Source organism: Limanda limanda, chromosome 3 (assembly GCF_963576545.1).
Source record: "Limanda limanda chromosome 3, fLimLim1.1, whole genome shotgun sequence".
Classification (NCBI taxonomy): domain Eukaryota; kingdom Metazoa; phylum Chordata; class Actinopteri; order Pleuronectiformes; family Pleuronectidae; genus Limanda; species Limanda limanda.
The window spans coordinates 4,228,957-4,253,471 of record NC_083638.1 but is presented as its reverse complement, the minus strand read 5'-3'; the positions used below and the strand labels follow the sequence as shown (position 1 = coordinate 4,253,471).

Below are 24,515 nucleotides of genomic sequence, written 5' to 3'. Positions count from 1 at the left end.
GATGCTCTGCTCTTCATCGACTCTTCTTCATACTGTACATACATACTTTTTTCTTATGATTGTTTCCATTATGTCAAACTGGTGATGTTGTTCATGTACCTGCAGCAAGGAGGAGATGTTTTCACCTGTTTGTTTGTACGATGAAAGAAAAGCAGAGTCATGATTCCACTGAAGTCGGTGGAAGGATGTTTATTGAACATTAAAGCAGAGACAAGTAAAAACAGAACTTTTCTCTCTGAGATGTTTTTCTTCTAGTTACATCTGGTTTGTCACAGAGGAAATTATCCCTGTTTTTGACTCATAGACTGAATATAAAGGCTTTGACTGGGATGTGCCGCTGCTATACTACAGCGCCATCTGTGGGTCAAAAGTAGAAAAGCCACCACCGCTCTGCACCTGATGCAGAAATGAAAACGTCCCATTTTTAAGTCCAGAGTTTTGATCTTTTGTGTCTTAGACAAAACTCAGATTTTGAACTCAAAGTGATTAAAATGTGTTTAACTTTGTGTTGAACTAAATCAATTTGTGACATGAATCCAGGAACTTTAAGATCATAAAACAAACATATACACAGAATGTGGTTCTACACACATGGAGACATACTGAGGGACAAAGATGGAAAATAATAAAGGCAAAGTCAAATACACTATATGTGACTCTTTACAGAAGGTTTATATATTCTGTTGGTGTTGTGTCATTTCAATAAACACATTCTTCATGTGAATAAACACAATCTGTAGCGAGGGGCAAGACTTTGGGGCTGCGCGGTGGTTGGCACTGTCACCTCACAGCCAGAAGGTTGCTGGTTTGAATCCCGGTTCAGATGGGGTCTTCCTGTGTGGAGTCTGCATGTTCTCCCCGTGTTTTCTCCAGGTGCTCCGGCTTCATCTCACAAACACATGCAGATTAGGGTTTGGGTAAATTGGAGGCTCTACATCGAGAGTGTAGTAATGTGAGTGTGAAATGTTGTTTGTCGGCCATGTGACGGACTGGTGACCCGTCCAAGGCACACCACACCTCCCACCCAATGTCAGCTGGGATCGGCTCCAGCTCCCCCTGCTGCTCTCAAGAGGACAAGCGGTAATGATTGTGAACAGAGGGAAGATGTCGAAAAAGATTCTGCGAATTCACTCAATACAAATTTAGAAAAGTGTTGATCTGCAGTTATGTTGTCGTGAACAGAAATAATCTGCTGAGTGTGTTTGTGCTCAGATTATGTGAGTGAATATAAGAGTGGAGGAGGTGAAGGAGCGTGTGTGAGTGTGTCTGCAGACACTGAGTCAAAGGACAGAGCAGCAGCAGATCCGCTGATGATGCTGTGTCACATCCACAGGAACACACAGGGAGGACGGTGGACTGGACACTGTGTGACAGCTGATCTCAGAGCAGCTCACCTCCTCTGATTCCTCTGGAGCTCTGTCTCCACTCTGCCTCCCAGCAACAAGGCCCAGTCAGAGCCGCTCTACACACAAGCTGCTGCTGCTTCAGCCTCTGGATCCTCAGGACACAGCTCAGCCTCAAGTCCACACACACTGTCCTCTTCACACTCACCTACACAAAGATCAGTCCCACCTCCTCCATCTGTTGAGAGTAAAAGACATCAGTGTTTCCAGAGACTCACTTCTTCAGCTGTGAGTCAGTGATGCAGCTCATCCAGTAGAAAGAGCAGCAGGGACTTCAGTCCTGTTCAGAGGTGGAGCAGCTTCCTCTCTGCTTCATGTTCACGTGTTGGAATGAACACGCTAAGAGCTCAGTGTGTGTCCTCTGCATGTCAAAGTGCAGAGTGGACACCTGAGAGGTGGATTTACTGCTGTTACAGGTGAAGACATGTTTCACTGTGTGAGCACGTGCACATAAAAGGGGCGGGGTTAACTGAGTATGACCAATCACAGACATGGACAGTTTGACTGACAGCAGAGCCTCATATTTCACAACCAGGATCAAACTATTCTATAATAAAATTCAAAAGAGAAAAAACACATGCTCCAGAATAAAGGAAACTCAGTTACAGCTGCTAAATGCAGGAAGAACAGCTGGTAAAACATCTGTGATTATGTCAATGTGTAAGTTACAGCGCCCCCTGGTGGCATTTTGTGTGTGAACGAGATAAATACCTCGGGGCCACGAGATCTGAATCTGTTGTTTACTTACAAGACCAGTGGAAGAGAAGAAGATTCTAGATAAGAAACGTTTGAATCACAGGATGTGGCCTAAATAATGAGCTTTAGTTTGACACACAGTGACTCTGAGGATACACACTGACTCTGAGGACACTAAACCTGAATTAACGAGATACCCACAAATCCTGCTTGGCAGCACAGACCATCTACTGACCTCAAAGTCTCCAGGCGACAGGTTGAACTCTGCTCTAGATCAAGCAGCTCCTTCACTCCTGAGTCCTGAAGGTCGTTGTTACTCAGATCCAGTTCTCTCAGATGAGAGGGGTTTGACCTCAGAGCTGAAGCCAGAGAAGAACAGCTGATCTCTGACAGTCTGCAGCTCCACAACCTGAATAAAGAAGCAAACTTTACTGCATTCATTATACTGAGTTCATTTGTGAAAATATCATACAAATATTGATGTCAGCACAGACTCATTACATTGAAGATAAATATGAAATCGGAATTACGTTAAATTATAATTAAATTAGATAAATTGGGTATAAATGCTGTATTATAGGTATGAGATCTACAAAAGTCAGTCAGTGAGCTGACCTCAGAGTCTCCAGTCGACAGGTTGGACTCTGTAGAAAACCACACAGCTTCTTCACTCCTGAGTCCTGCAGGTCGTTGTAGCTCAGATCCAGTTCTCTCAGATGAGAGGGGTTTGACCTCAGAGCTGAAGCCAGAGAAGAACAGCTGATCTCTGAATGACTGCAGCCCCCAAACCTGGATAATTAATAACAATAATAAACTTTATTGATAGAGTAATTTTAAAAACAGAGTTAACAAAGTGATTTGACAGCAAAGCAAGAAAATAAAATAAAAACTTGAACCCATAACAGCAGTGACGTGACAATAGGGATAAATGAACAAGTGATAAAATGTGAAAATCATAAAAACATAGTAAAAACTAAACATCACATAAAAGCAAGTCTATAAAAATGGGTTTTAAGAAGTGATTTAAAAGAACTCTGTATTATCTCCTAAGGGGGCCGTTCCAAAGCCGAGGGGCCCTGATGGTAAAATCACAGTCACGGTTTAGTTTTCAACCTGGACTTTGGAACAGCAGGATCAACCTGAGGATCTAAGGCTGCGTGCAGGAACATACGGGCTCAATAATTCTGTGATGTAGTCGAGGTCAGATGCTTTAAAAGTGATCAGTAAAATCTTAAAGTCAATTCTGAAACGGACAGGGAGCCAATGGAGAGAAGCGAGGATCAGGGAGATGTGATGTTGCCGTTTAATACCAGTGAGAAGCTGCTGCGTTCTGAACTGGTTGGAAACTAACTGTTGTTTTCTTTACCCTAAAAAGAGACATTTATATTTAACTACATTATATTTATGTACTTTATATTTACATCAGGAGCGGGTCCCCTCTACAGAGGCAGCCATGCTTTTGTACATTAGCCCAGACTGGACAGACTAAACCTTTTGAGTTTCTAAGACAACTGAAGCTACCACAGGTTAACTTTCATGTTTGAAAGAGGAGGGCAGGGTTGTGCATGAACGACTTCAAAAGAACGCGTTCATTGAACACGTTCATTTTTATGAGAACGATTAACTGAACGCAATCTAATGACAAATAATGAATTTGATTGGTGAACATGTTCATATTGTAGCGTCCTGGCTTTTAGACGACAGGAAACTTCTCTCTTTATGTGTAACTCTATTGAAGTCCAACAAACACTACACACTCCGACACTCCTAACATCCACCACAATATTCTTCACTCCCCTTCCTCATTCTCCCTTGACACGCCAACTCATCAGCCAATGAGAGCCTGCCATCCCACAAAACCCTACAGCCATTGGCCTAGAACTGTCATGTGCCCCACCCCTACCTGTTCACTGACCCTCAGGACATTTCAATACTTTCTCCTGAGGTGAGTCGTGTCTAAATCGAATGCTTGCACCATGTCTTTGCTCAGTGCCCGTAAAATGTCCGCGATGTAGCCTAACCTAAACCAGTTAACTCGACTTCGCACTACGTTACCAATGATTTATCGCACACACACGTAGACCAAACCAGCAACGTATTCCAAGTGCCTTCTTCTCTGGCCAGTGTCTCAGCTCCGAGCCGTAGTGGGAGCTCAGCTCACGGGTTATCTTGGCTCGCTGTCTGGCCGGTAGCCAGCCGTCCGGACCGCTCCGTGAATAAGGAGGAGGAGACGCTTCCTTACTTGGAATGCGGCCACTTTATTACTCAGATATACGGCAGGAGCAACACTCTCATCACCTCTAGGTGGTCGTTCACTTCGCATTATACACACACTTTTAGTGTATTTTCCCATAATACCCAAGTGCACTACGTCACACACTACACACTTTCCTTAGAGGGGCAGGCCATACCTGCAACACGAGACAACAGCTCTCGGTCTCATATACAAATGACAAGTGAAGGCAGAGACGCAGACTCAGCGACTACATCCGATGCAACTTATTATTATCTGAGGGATTTTTACACACTGTCTGATAAAGATTCCAACAGTAAAGGCAAGGGGTAGTGATGGATAAAGTTTTCTTTAAAAAATAAGTTAAGTCTTTCATTCTCACTTTCCACCTTAAAACTATGAAATGAACTGAACTATGAACTAGTTCAGAATTTAAATGGTGAACTATGAACTTGAACTATTCATGTTTACTTGTATGAACTGAACTTTGAACTAGTTCATGAGAGGTGTGAACTTGCACAACACTGGAGTTAGGGTGGGGAGAGGGGTGTTCAGCTGCAACCTGACACTTCACCACTAGATGTCAACACACTGAACCTTTAATAATAAAACATGATGTCTGACCTCAGAGTCTCCAGTCGACAGGTTGGACTCTGTAGAAAACCACACAGCTCCTTTACTCCTGAGTCCTGCAGGTCATTTAGAGTCAGATCCAGTTCTCTCAGATGAGAGGGGTTTGACCTCAGGGCTGAAGCCAGAGAAGAACAGCTGATCTCTGACAGCGTGCAGTCCTCCCACCTGAATAAATAATAATAATAAACTTAATTGATACAGTACTTTTTTAAAACAGAGTTTACCAAGTGCTTTGACAGCAAATCAAGAAAATAAAATAAAAACTTGAACCCATTACAGCAGTCACGTGACAATAGGGATAAATAAACAAGTAATAAAATGTGTAAATGAAAAAAACATAGTAAAAACTAAACATCACATAAAAGCAAGTCTATAAAAATGGGTTTTAAGAAGTGATTTAAAAAAAGTTATTGACTCTGTCTTATCTCCTCAGGGGGCCGTTGTAAAGCCGAGGGGCCCTGATGGTAAAAGCACGGTCACCGTTTAGTTTTCAACCTGGACTTTGGAACAGCAGGATCCACCTGAGGATCTAAGGCTGCATGCAGGAACATACAGGATCAATAATTATGTGATATAGTTTGGGGCCAGATGCTTTAAAAGTGATCAGCAAAATCCTAAAATCAATTCTAAAACGGACAGAGAGCCAATGGAGAGAAGCGAGGATCAGGGAGATGTGATGTTGCTGTTTGATAACAGTGAGAAGCTGCTGCGTTCTGAACTGGTTGGAAACTAATTGTTATTTTCTTTACCCAAAAATGAGACATTAATATTTAACTACATTTACATACTTTATATTAACATTAGGAACGGGTCCTCTCTACAGAGCTGCCTTTTTTTAGAGTCGCCCAGACTCATCAAACTAAACCTTTTGAGTTTCTATGACAACTGAAGCTACCACAGGTTATCTTTCACGTTTGGAAAGGGGGGTGAGTTGAGGGGTGTTCAGCTGAAACATGCCACTAGATGTCACCACACGGAACCTTCAACAATAAAACATGATGTCTGACCTAAGAATCTCTAGTTGACAGGTTGGACTCTTTAGAAAACCACACAGCGCCTTCACTCCTGAGTCCGTCAGGTTGTTGTAGCTCAAATCCAGTTCTCTCAGATGAGAGGGGTTTGACCTCAGAGCTGAAGCCAGAGAAGAACAGCTGATCTCTGACAGTCTGCAGCCCCACAACCTGAATAAATAATAATAATACTAAACTTTATTGACATAGTATTTTTTTAAACAGAGTTTACAAAGGGCTTTGACAGCAAAGCAAGACAAGTAAATAAAAACCTGAACCCATAAAAGCAGTAAAATTACAATAGATATATAAATGAACAAGTAAATAAAAGGTGAAAATGATAAAAACACAACATCACATTAAAGAAAGTCTATAAAAATAGGTTTTAAGAAGTGATTTAAAAGAAGTCACTGACTCTGCCTTATCTCCTCAGGGGGCCGTTCCAAAGCCGAGGGGTCCTGATGGTAAAAGCTTGGTCAGGGTTTAGTTTTCAACCTGGACTTTGGAACAGCAGGATCCACCTGAGGATCTAAGGCTGCGTGCAGGAACATACAGGCTCAATAATTTTGTGATGTAGTTCTGGGCCAGATGCTTTAAAAGTGATCAGTAACATCTTAAAATCAATTCTAAAACAGACAGGGAGCCAATGGAGAGAAGCGAGGATCAGGGAGATGTGATGTTGCCGTTTAATACCAGTGAGAAGCTGCTGTGTTCTGAACTGGTTGGAAACTAATTGTTGTTTTCTTTGCTAAATAATTAGACACTTACCTTTAAATACTTTATATTTACATACTTTATATTCACATCAGGATCGGGTCCTCTCTATAGAGGCAGCCATGTTTTTTACAGTAGCCCAGACTGGACAAACTAAACCTTTTTATTTTCAATGACAACTGAAGCTACCACAGGTTCTCTTTCATGTTTGGATAGGGAGGATGAGGTGAGGGGTGTTCAACTGCAATATGACACTTCACCACTAGATGTCCCCACACTAATCCTTTAACAATAAAACATGATGTCTGACCTTAGAGTCGCAAGTCGACAAGTTGGACTCTGTAGAAAACCACACAGCTTCTTCACTACTGAGGACAGCAGGTAGTTGTTACTCAGATCCAGTTCTCTCAAATGAGAGGGGTTTGACCTCAGAGCTGAAGCCAGAGAAGAACAGCTGATCTCTGACAGACTGCAGTCCTCCCACCTGAATAAATAATAATAAAAAACTTCTTGATATAGTGCTGAACTGGTTAGAAACTAATTGCTGTTGTCTTAAACCTAAAATGAGACATTTATATGTAACTATACTATATTTACATACTTTATATTCACATCAGGATTGGGTCCTCTCTACAGAGGCAGCCATGTTTTTTACAGTAGCCCAGACTGGACAAACTAAACCTTTTGAGTTTCTATGACAACTGAAACTACCACAGGTTAACTTTCATGTTTGGAAAGGGGGGGGGGGTTGAGATGAGGGGTGTTCAGCTGCAACATGACACTTCACCACTAGATGTCACTTAATTCGACACACTGAACCTCTAACAATCAAACATGATGTCTGACCTCAGAGTCTCCAGTCGACAGGTTGGACATTTTAGAAAACCACACAGCTCCTTCACTCCTGAGTCTGGCAGGTTGTTGTAGCTCAGATCCAGTTCTCTAAGATGAGAGGGGTTTGACCTCAGAGCTGAGGCCAGAGAAGAACAGCTGATCTTTGACAGACTGCAGCCCCACAACCTGAATAAATAATAATAATAATAAACTTTATCGATATAGTGCTTTTTATAAATTGAGTTTACAAAGTGCTTTGACAGCAGAGCAAGAAAATTAAATAAAGACTTAAACACATAAAAGCAGTAAAATGTCAATAGATATAAAGTTTCTATCACAACTGCAACATGACACTTCACCAGTATATATCACCACACTGAACAAAAAAACATGATGTCTGACCTCAGAGTCGCCAGTTGACAGGTTGGATTCTGTTGAAAACCACACAGATCCTTCACTCCTGATTCCTGAAGGTCGTTGTTACTCAGATCTACTTCTCTCAAATGAGAGGGGTTTGACCTCAGAGCTGAAGCCAGAGAAGAACAGCTGATCTCTGACAGACTGCAGTGATCCAACCTGGATAAAGGATAAAACTTACCTGTTAATTAAACTAGGCTCATGTGTTACAATAACAAACGAATATTCATGACAGCACAGACTCATAAAATGGAAGATAAATATGAAATTAGACATTTTGGACAAAAAACGAGTCCTGATTCAGTAAAAATATATTATTTGCACCCGGTCTCTGTCCTGCAGATCAGTTTAGGAAATCCAGATCTAAACTCAGATGTGTTTTAACAAGTAGCTGAATATTTAAATGTCACAGATTAATTAATGAACAGATTCAAGTTATGTATGAAGAGGAAACATGTTAAATTAGAATTAAATGAGATATATTGTTTATAAATGCTGTTTTATAGATATGACATCTTCAAAAATCAGTCAGTGAACTGACCTCAGAGTCTCCAGTCGACAGGTTGAACTCTGTAGAAAACCACACAGCTCCTTCATTCCTGAGTCCAGCAGTTCGTTGTAGCTCAAATCAAGTTCTCTCAGATGAGAGGGGTTCGACCTCAGAGCTGAAGCCAGAGAAGAACAGCTGATCTCTGACAGAATGCAGCTCTCCAAACTGAATAAATAATAAAATAATAAACTTTATTGATACAGTACTTTTTTAAAACAGAGTTTACAAAGTGCTTTGACAGCAAAGCAATCCAAATAATTGATAAATTTGAACATATAAAAGCATTCACATGTAAATAGAGATAAATTAACATGTAATTAAAGGTGAACATGATAAAACCACAGTAAAAACACAACATCACATAAAAGTTCAGCAGTTCAGCATTCAACATCATCGTGCCCCTGAAGCTCGTCACCAAGCTCAGAGACCTTGGGCTCAACATCCCCCTCCGTGAGTGGATACTGAACTTTCTGACGGGAAGACCACAGGCGGTGCGGATCGGCAGCACCACATCATCCACCCTGACTCTCAACACCTGTGCCCCCCAGGGCTGCGTGCTTAGTCCTCTCCTGTACTCCCTGTTCACGCATGACTGTGTGGCCACCCACAGCTCGAACACCATAGTTAAATTTTCTGACGACACCACTGTTTTAGGCCTGATCACCGGCAACGGTGAGAAGGCCTACAGAGAGGAGGTCAGAGCCCTGACATCTTGGTGCCAGGACAACAACCTCCATCTCAACGTCAGCAAAACTAAGGAGCTGATCGTGGACTACAGGAAGAGACAAGGAGAAGAATACGTCCCCCTCTCCATCAACAGGACCACGGTGGAGCGAGTCAGCAGCTTCAAGTTCCTCGGCGTCCACATCAGTGATGACCTGACCTGGAACCGTCACACAGACTCCGTCAGGCCGACGGCACCGCAACCTGCGGGCCCGCACCGCCAGGCTCAAAGACAGTTGCATCCCCCAGGCCATAAGTCTTTTAAACTCCTCTGAATTGCAATAACTGCACCAAACCAGTACCGTGGCATATTTACATATTTGCAACAGCACCAGGGCATATTTGCACTACTGCACACAATTTAACTATTGTTGTTCTATTTTTCTCTTGAGCTTTACATATATATTTTAAGATATATACATTTTATTTTCTATTTAAAATTTTTGATATTCTATTTTATTCTATTTCTATTTTATATTTTTGGTTGTAATTATTGAGCATTGCTAGAAGAGAGCCTGTGACTCAAGCATTTCATTGCCAGCAACTGCTTTATGTTATTGTTGTGCATTTGATCATAAAAAATCTTGAATCTTGAATCTTGAAGCAAGTCTACAAAAATGGGTTTAAGAAGTGATTTAAAAGAATGGTAAAATGATGATGGTAAAAGCACGGTCACAGTTTGGTGCCAGATGCTTTAAAAGTGATAAGTTAAATCTTAAAATCAATTCTAAAACAGACAGGGAGCCAATGGAGAGAAGCAAGGATCAGGGAGATGTGATGTTGCCGTTTAATACCAGTGAGAAGCTGCTGCGTTCTGAACTGGTTGGAGACGAATTGTTGTTTTCTTTACCCTAAAATGAGACATTTATATTTAACTACTGTTGGGGAAGACTCCCAGTGATCTGAGTTTTTAACAATGGTCATAAAACCTTAGGCCAGGCTCGGGTAACCCCTCAGATAAAAATCCAGCATGGAGCTCTTATCTCCATGTGGCAGCAGATCACTTCCTGGGTCCCCCACTGTAAACCGCTCCCTGATACTTGACTTCTGACCTTTCTATTGGCCGAAGGCCACACTGACCCCTGACCCCTCCTCCAAGGAGGCCGGCCTCCTCTCAGGGGTACAAGAATGCTGAACTCACAGAAATCACTCTCTTTCCTCCGATGCTGACGTTCCCACCAGGCCCTTTCGGGTCTAACCAGAGGTTCCAGCAAACTTAAGGAGGGAACTACTTTTCTCTTAACTGCTCTTTTTCACTCCAGCACAGAGGTCCCCACCAGGCCCTCCGGGTCTGACCAGAGGTTCCCGTTGCTTAAGGAGGCAATAAGATGTTTGTTTCAATTCAATTCATTCATTTATTCTTTTATCTTAGTCGACGTTTTTATTTTGAAAAGGACTTTTCCTGTTTTAACTTGGAAAGACCAAACAGGAAATTGCTCGCTGGACGATCTCAGACTGTTTCATTTTCCCCACGGACTTTACTTTTGTTTTTCCAACGATCTACAAACGGCTTCAAACCAGCCGTCCCCTGCAGAAGCGCGAGATTCATTCCGCTGAGGAGCACGAGCTCCACATCCCTGAAGAAGAAGGACGACGTTCATCCCGTCACGGAGCACGAGAAAATCCGCTCCTTGTCCGGTCCAGCGGCTGAGCTCCGGAGCCCCGCTCGAGAGACCACGTGATTCACTGAGCTCCCGGAACATTCGCGCAGACGCGCACGCACACCGCGAGGGTTTTACAGTAAGAAGATATTTTGTCTGGGCAGATGTTAGTTTTAATACGTAACGTATTGTTTTGATACTTGAATGTATTTTGTTTGTGGAACCTCCGTGTTTCTCCATTGTTTTAGCCGGCCACTACTCCGAGCCGCTACTTCCGGTTTCCGGTTTGATGGCAATGTTTTTTGTTACAGTGAATAGGGCCGCGAGAAGCGCCTCAGCCCGCACTGTTAAAGTCTGTGTGAGTCTGCAGTGATTTCACCGATCAGAACCTCGGCCCACAACGTTCGCTTGAGGGCTAAGGGGTGAACCACTGTTAACTCATCTCAGGCGTGTTTTTAAGAGGTTCTTTGAACTCTCCTTGCATGCCTTCTCTCTCTCTCTTTCTAAACCGACCTATACACCCGTTCCGATCTGTATTTAGAATACAGTTCATGTAACATAGTTAAATCTATATTTAAAGGGCCTGAACGCATCTCATCGCCATTTTGAAGCCAAAACTGAACTTTGTTCTGCCTCCTCCTTGTGTCTTACACGTGGTCCGGCGGCCATTGGAGATTATGCATCTCTAGACCCGCCCTCAATTCTGGCTCTAAATTCATAACAAACCCGCCATTTTGTTTTGTAGTTTTAAGCCTAACATTGTCGGCCTCCATCTTAGATGTGACGTCACTACGTGACTGCGTCATCGCCACGCCCCCTTCTTTCTCTCTCTCTCTCTCTCACACACACACACACACACACACACACACACACACACACACACACACTTTGATAGACACAGACAGACACACACACACACAGATACACATAGATGAATACATGTGTTTTCTAAATTGTGATAAATGCTGCTGCTGTTGTGATCTTTGAAATATGGGAGTTTGTTAAGATGATGAATCATTAAATAACACTAACCTTATTTTACATGCACACACATAGACACACACACACAGAGAGACACTTTGACACAGACACACCCACACCAAGACAGACATACATAGGTAGACCGCAGGATACATGTATTTTCTGAATTGTGATAAGTGCTGCTGCTGTGTTTATCTTTGAAATATCGGAGCTTGTTAAAATGATGAATCATTGAATAACATTATAACTTTATTTCCCCTTTTTAATAAATGCTTTTGTAATTAAAGTATCTGTAGTCTGTGATTATTTGTGCATATGTATGTGAATACAGCTGGATTATGATTGCCTGTGCTCGAACTTAGAAGCCTTCACTGTTTATTAAGTAATCGTTAATATTAAAATATTGACATTATTAATTTGACATTTATCATTATGAGACTGATATTTATAGCTTGATATCGTTGGTCCCTGTTACCAGGGTGGTGCCCCTCTACGATAAGTTATGGCCTTATCATTTTTTTAATTATTTTTAATAAATAATCTTTTATTATTTTTATAATCATATTTCATGATTATTAATAATTAGCCAACGTCAAGTCTACTCCTATTGCACAACACTACATTATATTTACATCAGGAGTGGGTCCTCTCTAGAGAGGCAGCCATGTTTTTTTAAAGTAGCCCAGACTGGACAAACTAAACCTTTTGATTTTCAATGATAACTGAAGCTACCACAGGTTCTCTTTCACGTTTGGAAAGGGGAGGGTGGGTCGAGGGGTGTTCAGCTGCAACATGACACTGGGCCACTAGATGTCACCACACTGAATCTTTCACAATAAAACATGATGTCTGACCTCAGAGTCTCCAGTCGACAGGTTGGACTCTGTAGAAAACCACACAGCTCCTTCATTGCTGAGTCCTGCAGGTTGTAGTTTCCTCTCAGATCCAGTTCTCTCAGATGAGAGGGGTTTGACCTCAGAGCTGAAGCCAGAGAAGAACAGCTGATCTCTGACAGACTGCAGTCCTCCAATCTAAATAAAGGATAAAACTTAACTGTAACTTAAACAAAGCTCATTTGTGAAAATAATATACAAATATTCATCTCAGCACAGACTCATAACATGGAAGATAAATATGAAATCAGACATGTTGAACTAAAAAAGAGTCCTGATTCAGTAAAAATATATTATTTGGACCCGGTCTCTGTCCTGCAGATCAGTTTAGGAAATCCAGAACTAAACTCAGTGTTTTAACAAGTAGCTGAATATTTAAAATCTCACAAAATAATTAATGAATGGAAGTTATGTATGAAGAGGAATTATGTTAAATTATAATTAAATGAAATCAATTGGGTATAAATGCTGTATTTTAGATATGAATTCTACAAAAGTCAGCCAGTGAACTGACCTCAGAGTCTCCAGTCGACAGGTTGGACTCTGTAGAAATCCACACAGCTCCTTCACTCCTGAATCCAGCAGGTTGTTGTAGCTCAGATCCAGTTCTCTCAGATGAGAGGAGTTTGACCTCAGAGCTGAAGCCAGAGAAGAACAGCTGATCTCTTTCAGACTGCAGCTCTTCAACCTGCATAAAGAAATATGAATATTTGAATCTGTCCTCCTGTTGTTGTGGATCGTCATCATGTCAACACAGACTCCCAACATGCTGCTGACCTCAGTCCAGGCTGTGACCTGAAGATAAATATCAGATCAGACATGTTGGACCATTGTTTCATTCATCAGCTTCTTCTCTGTGTGTTGTTCACTGAGCAGGTTTGTGTAATTAAACACTGTTTAAAGAACGGATGGCTCCTGACAGTCACTTCCTGTTTGTTTCTATACTTATAAACGTGTTTTAATAAGAATGTGTCTTATTTTGAAAAAAAGGGGAGGACAAGTTCTCAGCCTCAGTCCGCATGTTATTTACTTGCACTTTCTTAGTGATCAGGAGCAGGTGAGTGACAGATGACTCAGGGACAGTGAGCAGAGCAGAACTGAGACAATTTAAATAAATAATGACCGAATAAGAAAGAAAGTTGGAAAAGTGACCAAGGATTTAAGGACCTCAGCGTCTCCAGTCGACAGTTTGGACTCTCCAGTCCAGAACACAGCAGCTTCACTCCTGAATCCTTCAGGTTGTTGTCACTCAGATCCAGTTCTGTCAGATGTGAGGGGTCTGACTTCAGAGCTGAGGCCATGACTTCCCAGTGAGTCTCTGAGAGGTCACAACCACCGAGTCTGTAATTAAAGAAAATATCTGTTAGAATAAAGTCAGAAAACACAACATTAATACAAAATGTGATCATGTGACTCTCAACCTGGTAAATCCCCTTTTTGTCTGAGGAACATGTTAAAAACTCCTCAAGAGAATCCTTTGACAGAGGAACTTATTAGATTCAGGTGGTCAAAGGTCAAAGGTCAAAGTCACACAACATGCTTCTGGCCTATTGAACCCGATCTCTCAAGTAGGGCTGCAACTGCGATTATTGAAACGGGTAATTGACTAATCAGATTATGAATCACACAAATTATCAATTGATCTTATTTAGCCATCAGCTTTTAAATTTAGCTTGAGGTTGTTCGCGACATGTGATGACTGAAAATAAAGACAATAAAGATCAATACTTCTTTCAAAAATGTATTTTAATAAACTTTGCTTCATATTAGACTACTATTGATACAAAAACAAAGAAAATCAAGTTTTTGCTAATATTAAAAAAATGTATTTAAATCCAAGTTTCCCTTTTTCCTGTGAACCGAGAACAGGCTAAGTGCTGATACTAAAAATAAATTAAAAATCAAGTATCCATTTTTTCTGTAAACAAAAGGACAGGGAAAGTATCAGCAACAAAAACATCAACAAACAAAACTAGCCTTCTTCGGACTGCATAATTATAATTAAAAAATACATTGTCAGGCAATAGGATAACATTACAATTTTAAACTCGTAAAAAAAAAAGTTACAAAAAATCTAAATTCAAACCATATTTTTGTAATGGATTCTAGAATCCTGCACACAGGTATTGAGGGAGTTGCCAAGACAACTCCGTTTATATAGCAAGCTAGATAAAAGGCTATCTTACAGAGGTGAGGCTGCATAGTCTACGTTTCGGGCTATGTTAAGGGTGAAATTCTCCCATTCTTTTGACTTGCAATGGCATTGGTCTATGTTGTGTCACTATTGCACATGCGCAACTTTCAGAGCTAGAAAGGGAGCGAGATGGCTCACTCATCAGGTACTTCCATCAGTTTAGTTCCGCTGCGTGGCACGAGAAACACGCGCTATGACTTAACCAACGATTCATCGACGAGTAAATTCTAACTATTTTGGTCATCGATTTTTGTCGACGACGTTGACTAATCGTTGCACCCCTACCCAAGACACAAACAGATGCTCTGATTCAGAGTCGGCGTCAGAACCAATCTAATGGGGGGGCATAGGCTCAAAGCGGAGGGGCATAAATTCCCATTCAATTGACAGTGACATAAAACGAATTTTCCGCAAACCAACACACAAAACACACTAACCTCCAATCTCAAAACATGAGTGCACGTAAGACAGTCTCTCTCTCTCTCTCTCTCTCTCTCTCTCTCTCTCTCTCTCTCTCTCTCTCACACACACACGCATCGGCGAAACCACACACTGAGTAGCCTACTGTGCAACCAGCGCATCAGAGCATCGCCGAAACCACAAGTGACAAGCCTACGAATAATTAAGTAGGTAATGTTACAGTACAACTATCACCATTGCATCAATAACTATATGATCACAGTCAATGCATCATTTTGTGTTTTAACGTCCCTGACCCTCGTTGCTTATGCTTATCGCTCTAACTTCCGCTCTGACTACAGCCGTCAACTCAACCGTGACGCAATTGTAATAATAAATTCAAACACACCAATCAACAATCACACACACACACACACTTCTTTTAAGATGATTTTTGTTTGATTTCGTTTAATAATAGCCTATATAGCCTATTTATTAAGGAAAACGTCTGACTTTTACTGTAATAAAAATAATTAATTAATACAACACAGGGCATGACTTGGGGGGGCACAGTAAGGCTGTCGGGGGGGTGTGGCCCGCGAATGCCCCCCCATAGCGCCGACACTGCTCTGATTTCCTGTAGCCAGATGTCCGGTCCACATAAGTGCGCAATGCGCGCACCGGGCAGAGTGCATTCAGCCGTCCCTGCTCCAGCGTGGAGGACGGTGGAGGATGGAACGCCGACAGTTCAACAGGGCGATATGCTAATGGCAAGTTAAAAACCTTAGGCACAAACGCAGGATTTGGTTTGAGAAAAACCTTTAAATCCTGCATGCATGACGGATTCACTGACAGTGCATGAATGTCGCTTACGCGCTTTCCAGATGTCAGCGCCAGTAAGAGAGCCGTTTTAAACGAGAGTATCTTAAGCTCTACCTGCTGCAGTGGCTCAAAAGGTGCGCCAGATAGCGCTTCGAGCACCAGAGTTAAATCCCACAGTGGGGTTAAGCTCCTTGACACTGGCCGCGTCCAACGTGCGCCCTTCATGAACTGGCAAACGAGAGGATGCTGTCCTTCCGTTTTTGCCCCCAAAGCCTATGTGACATGCTGAAATAGCAACTAAGTACACTTTGACCGTGGAGAACGCCAGCCTTGTCCAAAAGTTCCTGTAGGAATGTCAAAATGCCAGATGTAGGGCTCTGAAAAGCCTCCACACCTGCTTTTGCGCACCAATCCTCAAACGCACGCCATATGCCATTTTAGGCAATGCGTGTAGAAGGGGCCATGGCGCTCTGAATGGTTTTGATGACACTCTGTTGAAGTCCAGCTGTGGTCAGATTCAGCCTCTCACGGGCCAAGCCCATAGCGCCATGCGCTCTGGATGCGGGTGAAAAATCTCTCTGTGCGCCCGTGACAGGAGATCCCTCCGTAGAGGCAGAGGCCACGGCTGAGCGCAAAACAGCTGGTAGATCTCCGCTATTTTCCCAGCCAGCGGGGAGCTATAAGAATTAAGGCATGACTCATCCACCGCACCCTGGCCAGAGTAGGTGTGATGAGCTCTAACGGAGGGAAAGTGTACAGTAGAACCTGTGGCCACTCGTGCGCTAAAGCATCCCCCCCCATCGGGGCATCAGGCACTGTGCATTTTCTTCTGACGGGAAGAGATCAACCTTAGCCCTGCCAATTTTTTCCATATCTGCGTTATCACCTTGCCGTGGAGTTTCCAAACCTTGTAGCGATGGCTGCCCCAGGAGAGCAAATCCACTCCCCAGTTACGTTTACTCTTTTCCCAGTTTATCGCAAAACCCAGGGCCGCCAGATGCGATGTGAGCTGACTGGTGTGGGCCTGAGTTTGCTGGGGCGACGCTATGAGCCCGTCGTCTATCCCTATACGCAAACCCCCCTACCTCAGGGGCGCCACCGCTGCCTTGGTGCATTTCACAAACACCCGTGGGCTTAATGAAAGACCGAACGGGAGCACCAAGTTTTTGTATGTTATGCCCTGGGGACGGTTATCCTAGTCACAGGAACCACCTCTGCCAGACTACCTTGGCGCGCTACCCTGCGTCGGCGTGTTTTATTGGAAAGGCGTGCACAGTGCTCACAGGTGTCCGGGGATATTAGTGATTCTCGGGCGTGTTCCAGCCCGTGGCATGCTGAACATACAGAGTGGGTATCTGCCCCCAATTTTGGTTCCACATATGCACAACCGAGGTTGTGCACATCTTGCTCTTGCCCACGGTGAGGACAGGAGCCGGGTCCATGGTTGCCATCTCTTCTGATAATTTGGAAGCGGCTGAGTAGCTAGTATGGTGACTATCTACTAACCCCAGCCAGCTATGTAGTGTTAAGGTAACGCTCGTCGACCGAGTGGTTAGCTCGCTCTGTGAACAGTTTTGTTAGCCTTTTAGCTACACCTGCCGTCTGAGATAATGCTTCTAAGAGCGAGAAGAGATTTAAGACTCTAGGCGATGACCTGACACATCCGGTCTTATATAGAGTAGGAGGTCCCTCCTCTAGTAACAGACGTAAGTATAAAATTGCCTCAGGGGGTGAGCGCAGAGGGCTTGTCCCATAGTGAGATACCAAAACGAATGTCCAGAACTCCGGTCTACATGTCTTTGGGTTTGTGGAGGAAGCTGGAGAACCCGGAGATAACCCTGCAGACACCAGGAGAACCTCCTCCTCACAGAAAGGCTGCACTAACAGTGTTGACCACTGCAACACCATGCAGCCCAAAACAATGAGAATCATTTAACACTGAGTGTATTTGAAGAACGACTGATTGAACATGTTATTGATCATGTCTGGACTCACCGAGCCTTCCTGCAGTTCCTCACAGCTGGGATCAGTCTCCATCGACCCTGGTCTGATGTGTTGAACTTCTCCAGGTCCAACTCATCCAGAACCTCCTCTGACATCTGCAGCATGTAGGCCAGAGCTGAGCAGTGGATCTCAGAGAGTGTCTCCTTCGATCTGTCCTTTGACGTCAGGAACTGTTGCATCTGCTGATGAACTGAGTGGTCGTTCATCTCAGTCAGACAGTGGAAGATGTTGATGCTTCTGTCAGGAGAAATGTCATCACTCTGCATCTCCTTCAGGTTGTTGATGACTCTCTGGATGATCTTTGGATTGTTTGCTTTCCGACCCAGCAGGTCTCCTAAGACTCTCTTGATCTTCTTTGGATGGTTCTCTGTCCGACGCAGCAGGCCTCCTAAGACTCTCTGGATGATCTTTGGATTGTTCCCTGTCTGACCCAGCAGACCTTCTAAGACTCTCTGGTTGGACTCCAGACTGAGGCCGTGAAGGAAGCGAACAAACAGGTCCAGATGACCATTTTTACTGGAGAGGGATTTCTCCATGGTTCTCTTCAGGATGTCATCCAGGGAGAAGGTACTGTGTGTGTTCCCATATGTTCCCAAGAAGAGGTTGACTTCTTCTGTGTTCCTCTTGGTGTAACAGTGGAACATGTAGACTGCAGCCAGAAACTCCTGAACGCTCAGATGAACAAAGCAGTAGACTGATTTCTGGAAGATCACACACTCTCTTCTGAAGATCTCAGTACAAACTCCTGAGTACACCAAGGCCTCTGTGACATTAAGACCACACCACTCCAGGTCTTCTTGGTAGAACATGATGTTTCCTTCCTCCAGATGTTTAAGTGCCAGCCTCCCCAGCTTCAGTAGAACGTCCCTGTCAGCCTCTGTCAGCTGCTGTGGAGTCGTCTCATGTCCCTCACCATACTTGTTGTTCTTCCTCTTTGTCTGAACCAGCAGGAAGTGTGAGTACAGGTCAGTCAGGGTCTTGGGCAGCTCTCTTCCTTGGTCTGTGGTCAACATGTGCTCCAGAACTGTAGCAATGATCCAGCAGAAGACTGGGATTTGACACATGATGTGGAGGCTCCTGGACGTCTTGATGTGTGAGATGATTCTGCTGCACAGCTCTTCATCACTGAATCTCCTCCTGAAGTACTCCTCCTTCTGGGTGTCAGTGAAGCCTCGTACTTCTGTGACCCTGTCAACACATGCAGGAGGGATCTGATTGGTCGCCGCAGGTCTGGAGGTTATCCAGACGAGAGCCGAGGGAAGCAGATTCCCCCGGATGAGGTTTGTCAGCAGCACGTTGACTGATGACCTCTGTGTGACCTCAGACACAAGCTCCCTGTGGTTGAAGTCCAGAGAAAGTCTGCTTTCATCCAGGCCGTCAAAGATGAACAAAGGTTTACAGACAGCGAGCGTCTCTGCCGTGAGCTTCTGTAACGCTGGATGGAAAACACGGAGCAGCGTGAGGAGACTGTGCTGCTGGTCCTTCACCAGGTTCAGCTCCCTGAACGAAAGCACAGTCAGCAGACCCACATCTTGGTTTTCTAAACCCTCTGCCCAGTCCAGAGTGAACTTCTGCACCGAGAAGGTTTTTCCAACGCCAGCGACGCCGTTGGTCAGGACGACTCTGATACTGCTCTGCTGGTCAGTGAAGGCTTTAAAGATGTCGTGGCACTTGATGGGAGTGTCGTGGAGGATCTTCATCTTGGAAGCATTCTCAAGCTGCCTCACCTCATGTTGAGTATTAACCTCTTCACTCTGTCCCTCTGTGATGTAGAGCTCAGTGTAGATCCTGTTGAGGAGGGTTCTACTTCCTGTTTCATCAGCTCCTTCAGTCACATGTTCACATCTCCTCCTCACACTGAGCTTATGTTCATCTAAAACCTCCTGCAGACCACGATCTGCTGAAAGACAAAAAACAATGTCAGAGACAGAATCTGAGAATCTACTGATTGTTTCAGGTACAGAAAAACTACAGAAAATAAAAGGTTTTTTAACTTTGTGCTTTTATAAGGATGTTTAATGTTGATGCTGTATGAAGGAACAAAATAAAACCACATGTGCTGTTGTCAGAAGTGAAGACATCAGCAGACACATGTACAGTGCTGCTCTGACCGGCTGTCTGAGCTCCAGCTCCTGTTCTGGATCTTTGTCCACACTGGGGACATGAGTAGTCTCCTGATGAACCAGACTGGTCCCAGTGTGAGGTGATGCACTGTCTGCAGAACCAGTGTCCACAGCTGGTGGAGAATGGATCCTTCAGGACGTCCTGACACGAAGCACAGCAGGACGACTGCTCCTCCTCAGAAACATGACTCCTCTTCCTCTCCCTGTGAAGACATTTCCTGATAACTCACATGTCACAGTCACAGGTTGTCATTACTTCTGTCAAGGAGGTTTTGTTTTCACACAGTATGTTCGTGTGTTGGTTGGTTTGTTCGTTAGTGGGATTATAAAACACCACTGAACAGATTACCAGTAAAGTTGGTGGAAGGCTCTGGTCTGTGAACCAGATTGGGGCGGGGGGGTCCTCTTTCACAGACAGGTTTAGAGGACTGATGTTTATGAGTCTCTGGAATTTGGTGTAGAGCCAAATAAAAATGAGTCTCTAGTGGATTTCAAAGTGGTTTCATAAGGAGCATGTTGGTTCTTGTTGGAGGTCTGAGCTCTTTGAGTGGCTCTGAGAGATTTGTCACCAACTTCAATGAAGCTGTGTCCTAATGCAGGGGCAACACTAGAGGAAACTAGATCCTCTTCAGAGAAGGTCACAGTAGAAACAGTCTCTTACTCTGTGTGTGAGGGTACAGGTTCATTACTGAAGAGTGGAGGATGATTCATGGACCAGTCACTCTTCAGAGACAGACAGCTGGACCCTGGAGACTCTGCTCTCAGTCTGTGGACCTGACCTCTGCAAACACAAACATGTTTTTATTCAGAACACATCATTCACTGGTTCATTCTCTGAGGATTCAGTTTGGAGCTTCACATGTTTGTAGCAGGTCTCTTACCTTGTGTGTGAGGGTCTAAGTTCATGGATGAAGTATGGAGGAAATCCTTTGGACATGTCACTCTTCAGAGACACACAGCTGAACCCTGGAGACTCTGATCTCAGTCTGTGGTCCTGACCTCTGCAAACACAAACATGTTTTTATTCAGAACACATCATTCACTGGTTCATTCTCTGAGGATTCACATGTTTGTAGCAGGTATCTTACTCTGTGTTTGAGGGTCCAGGTTCATTACTGAAGAGTGGAGGATGATTCATGGACCAGTCACTCTTCAGAGACACACAGCTGAACACTGGAGACTCTGCTCTCAGTCTGTGGTCCTGACCTCTGCAAACACAAACATGTTTTTATTCAGAACACATCATTCACTGTTTCATTCTCTGAGGATTCACATGTTTGTAGCAGGTATCTTACTCTGTGTTTGAGGGTCCAGGTCCCTTACTGAAGAGTGGAGGATGATTCATGGACCAGTCACTCTTCAGAGACACACAGCTGAACTCTGGAGACTCTGCGCTCAGTCTGTGGTCCTGGCCTCTGCAAACACATTCATGTTTTTATTCAGAACACATCATTCACTGGTTCATTCTCTAAGGATTCACATGTTTGTAGCAGGTATCTTACTCTGTGTTTGAGGGTCCAGGTTCATTACTGAAGAGTGGAGGATGATTCATGGACCAGTCACTCTTCAGAGACAGACAGCTGGACCCTGGAGACTCTGCTCTCAGTCTGTGGTCCTGACCTCTGCAAACACAAACATGTTTTTATTCAGAACCCATCATTCACTGTTTCATTCTCTGAGGATTCACATGTTTGTAGCAGGTATCTTACTCTGTGTTTGAGGGTCTAGGTTCATTACTGAAGAGTGGAGGATGATTCATGGACCAGTCACTCTTCAGAGACACACAGCTGAACACTGGAGACTCTGCTCTGTCCTCCTCTTCCTCGTCATAACCACTCATCTTCAATCTGAGAGGAAAAACACTGTGAGCTCAAAGGAATCAGGACAAACAAGTCTGTTCAAGAAACACACCCAAAAATACCAAGGAAGGACACACACACAAATACACAGACACCCACACACCCACACACACCCACATACCCCCTCACACAAACACACACCAGCTAAGGTGACTGAAACTAATGATTCTGAAACACGTTCTGTTATTAAACACTTGATGAACAGATGAGATAAAGATCAAAAGTGAAACTGTGACTTAACTCTGTTAATTAGTCCTTTGAAGGCTCTTTGTTCCACAGCTGCTGTTCACATCTGTCTCTGGGATCCGATCACATGAAACTACGTCTGTCACCAGGTGTAAACTGACAAATTTAGAGTCATGTGATCAGCTGACCGATGTTAACAGCAGGTGTGAGAGTTAGACAGTAAAACTTTCAGAAAGTTGTATTCACACTCACCTGCTCACTTTTCTTCCTTCTGCTCATCCAGGTGAAAATGGAGTTTGACACTTCACTGTTCTCAGGCTCCTCCTCCCTGTTGAACCAGTTCACTCTTGAAAACAACCAGTTCAAAGTCCAGTTCATACACATAAAAATGAACTGGTTCACGTTCACCGTAAATTTTTTATTAGATTGATATTTAGTTCATAATGATCATTGATCCAGATCTTTACTTTAACACTGAGTCCTGACTGTGAGCATCTTGTGACAGTTTGTTGATTTCGGTCCCTTTGTGTTTTATGTTTCCTGTTTTATTTTGTAGTCTCGCTTTCCTTGTGTGTTGTTTCAGCTTCTCGGGTGTGTCACTTCCTGTCTTGGTGATTGTCTTTCCCAGTCCTCATGTGTTGCACCTACCTTCCCTGTGTCTATTTGTAAGCCTCTGTGTTCCCCTTTGTCGATTCGTTACTAGTTTAACTCATCATTGTCGTATAAGGTTTGTCTTGTCTCGCTGTCTCGTCCAGCTTTCCCGTCTGGATCTTCTGTGTTCCCCGTGTGCCCTGTTGCTCAGCTTCTGCTCCTTTGTTTCACCAGAGTTGGCACCTGTGTTTTCCTCCTTGTTTTCTTGTTCTCTCCAGTTGTTTACCTGTTAGTGTTTATGTTTTGTTTTTTTGAGTTAAAGACTCTTTTTATATTAAACACTCTTTTTGTTTAAACCTCTGCATCTTGGCTCCATCTCCTTCCACAAACCCCTGACACATCTCCTGTTGCTGATCCAGGATCAAGAAGTTAAATTAATAATCTCAATATTTAATATTAATGATTATATAATAAACAATGAAGGGTTTTAAGTTCAAGCACAGGCTATCATAATCCAGCTGCATTCACATACATGTGCACAAATAATCACAGAATACCGATACTTTAACTAGAAAAGGATTTATTAAAAAGGGAAAATAAAGTTAATGTTATTCAATGATTCTTAATTTTAACAAACTCCAATATTTCAACGATAATGTTGTGCAATAGGAGTAGACTTGACGTTGGCTTATTATTAATAATCATGAAATATGATTATTAAAATAATAAAATTATTTTATTTAAAAATAATTAAAAATGAGAAGGCTATCACTTAAGAATAGTAAAATAATTAATTAGAAATGATAAGGTTATCCATTAAGAATAGTTAAATAATTAATGAAAATGATAAAATTATCAATTAAGAATGATACAATCTGTAATTATTACTTATCGTAGAGGGGCACCACCCTGGTTACAGGGACCAACGAGTCAAACTATAAATATCAGTCTCATATGATAAATGTTAAATTAATAATCTCAATAGTTATTATTAATGATTATTTAATAAACAATGAAGGGTTTAAGTTCGAGCACAGGCTATCATAATCCAGCTGTATTCACACATATATGCACAAATAATCATAGACTACAGATACTTTAATTACAAAAGCATTTATTAAAAAGGGGAAATAAAGTTAATGTTATTTAATGATTCATCATTTTAACAAACTCCAATATTTCAAAGATAACAACAGCAGCAGCACTTATCACAACTCAGACCATACATGTAAAACCTGTGGTCTATGTACGTCTGTCTGTGTGTGTGTGTGTGTCTGTGTCTCTGTGTGTGTGTGTGTGTGTATGTGTGTGAAATAAAGTTAATGTTATTTAATGATTCATCATTTTAACAAACTCCAATATTTCAAAGATAACAGCAGCAAAAGCACTTATCACAATTCAGAAACACATGTGAAACCTATGGTTTATGTTTGTCTGTCTGTGTGTGTGTGTCTGTGTCAATGTGTCTCTGTGTATGTATGTGTGTGTGTGTGTGTGTGTCTGTGTGTGTGTGTGTGAGAGAGAGAGAGAGAGAAAGGGGGAGTGGATATGAGGCAGTCACGTGGTGACGTGGTCTGGTCACATCCAAGATGGCGGCCGATAATGATTCACCGAATAACTCTAAAAATGGTGGTGACTACAAACCAAAA

At 42.9% G+C, this 24,515-nt stretch overlaps 1 protein-coding gene across 1 annotated transcript in view; it reads right to left on the bottom strand.

The window, feature by feature from the left end:
• The window catches only part of LOC132998833 (NACHT, LRR and PYD domains-containing protein 12-like), a 39,687-nt gene extending 17,905 nt beyond the window's left edge, over positions 1-21,782 (bottom strand). Inside the window, exons 1-12 of the mRNA XM_061068580.1 lie at positions 21,733-21,782; positions 21,526-21,645; positions 18,503-19,916; positions 18,099-18,397; positions 13,856-14,029; positions 13,203-13,376; positions 12,650-12,826; positions 8,482-8,655; positions 7,536-7,709; positions 5,973-6,146; positions 4,957-5,130; positions 2,715-2,888 (exon numbers count right to left, since the gene is read on the bottom strand). Coding sequence (XP_060924563.1) covers positions 2,715-2,888; positions 4,957-5,130; positions 5,973-6,146; positions 7,536-7,709; positions 8,482-8,655; positions 12,650-12,826; positions 13,203-13,376; positions 13,856-14,029; positions 18,099-18,397; positions 18,503-19,916; positions 21,526-21,645; positions 21,733-21,782 — 3,278 coding nt within the window. The remainder of the gene's footprint in view (positions 1-2,714; positions 2,889-4,956; positions 5,131-5,972; positions 6,147-7,535; positions 7,710-8,481; positions 8,656-12,649; positions 12,827-13,202; positions 13,377-13,855; positions 14,030-18,098; positions 18,398-18,502; positions 19,917-21,525; positions 21,646-21,732) is intronic.
• Positions 21,783-24,515: the final 2,733 nt, after the last annotated feature.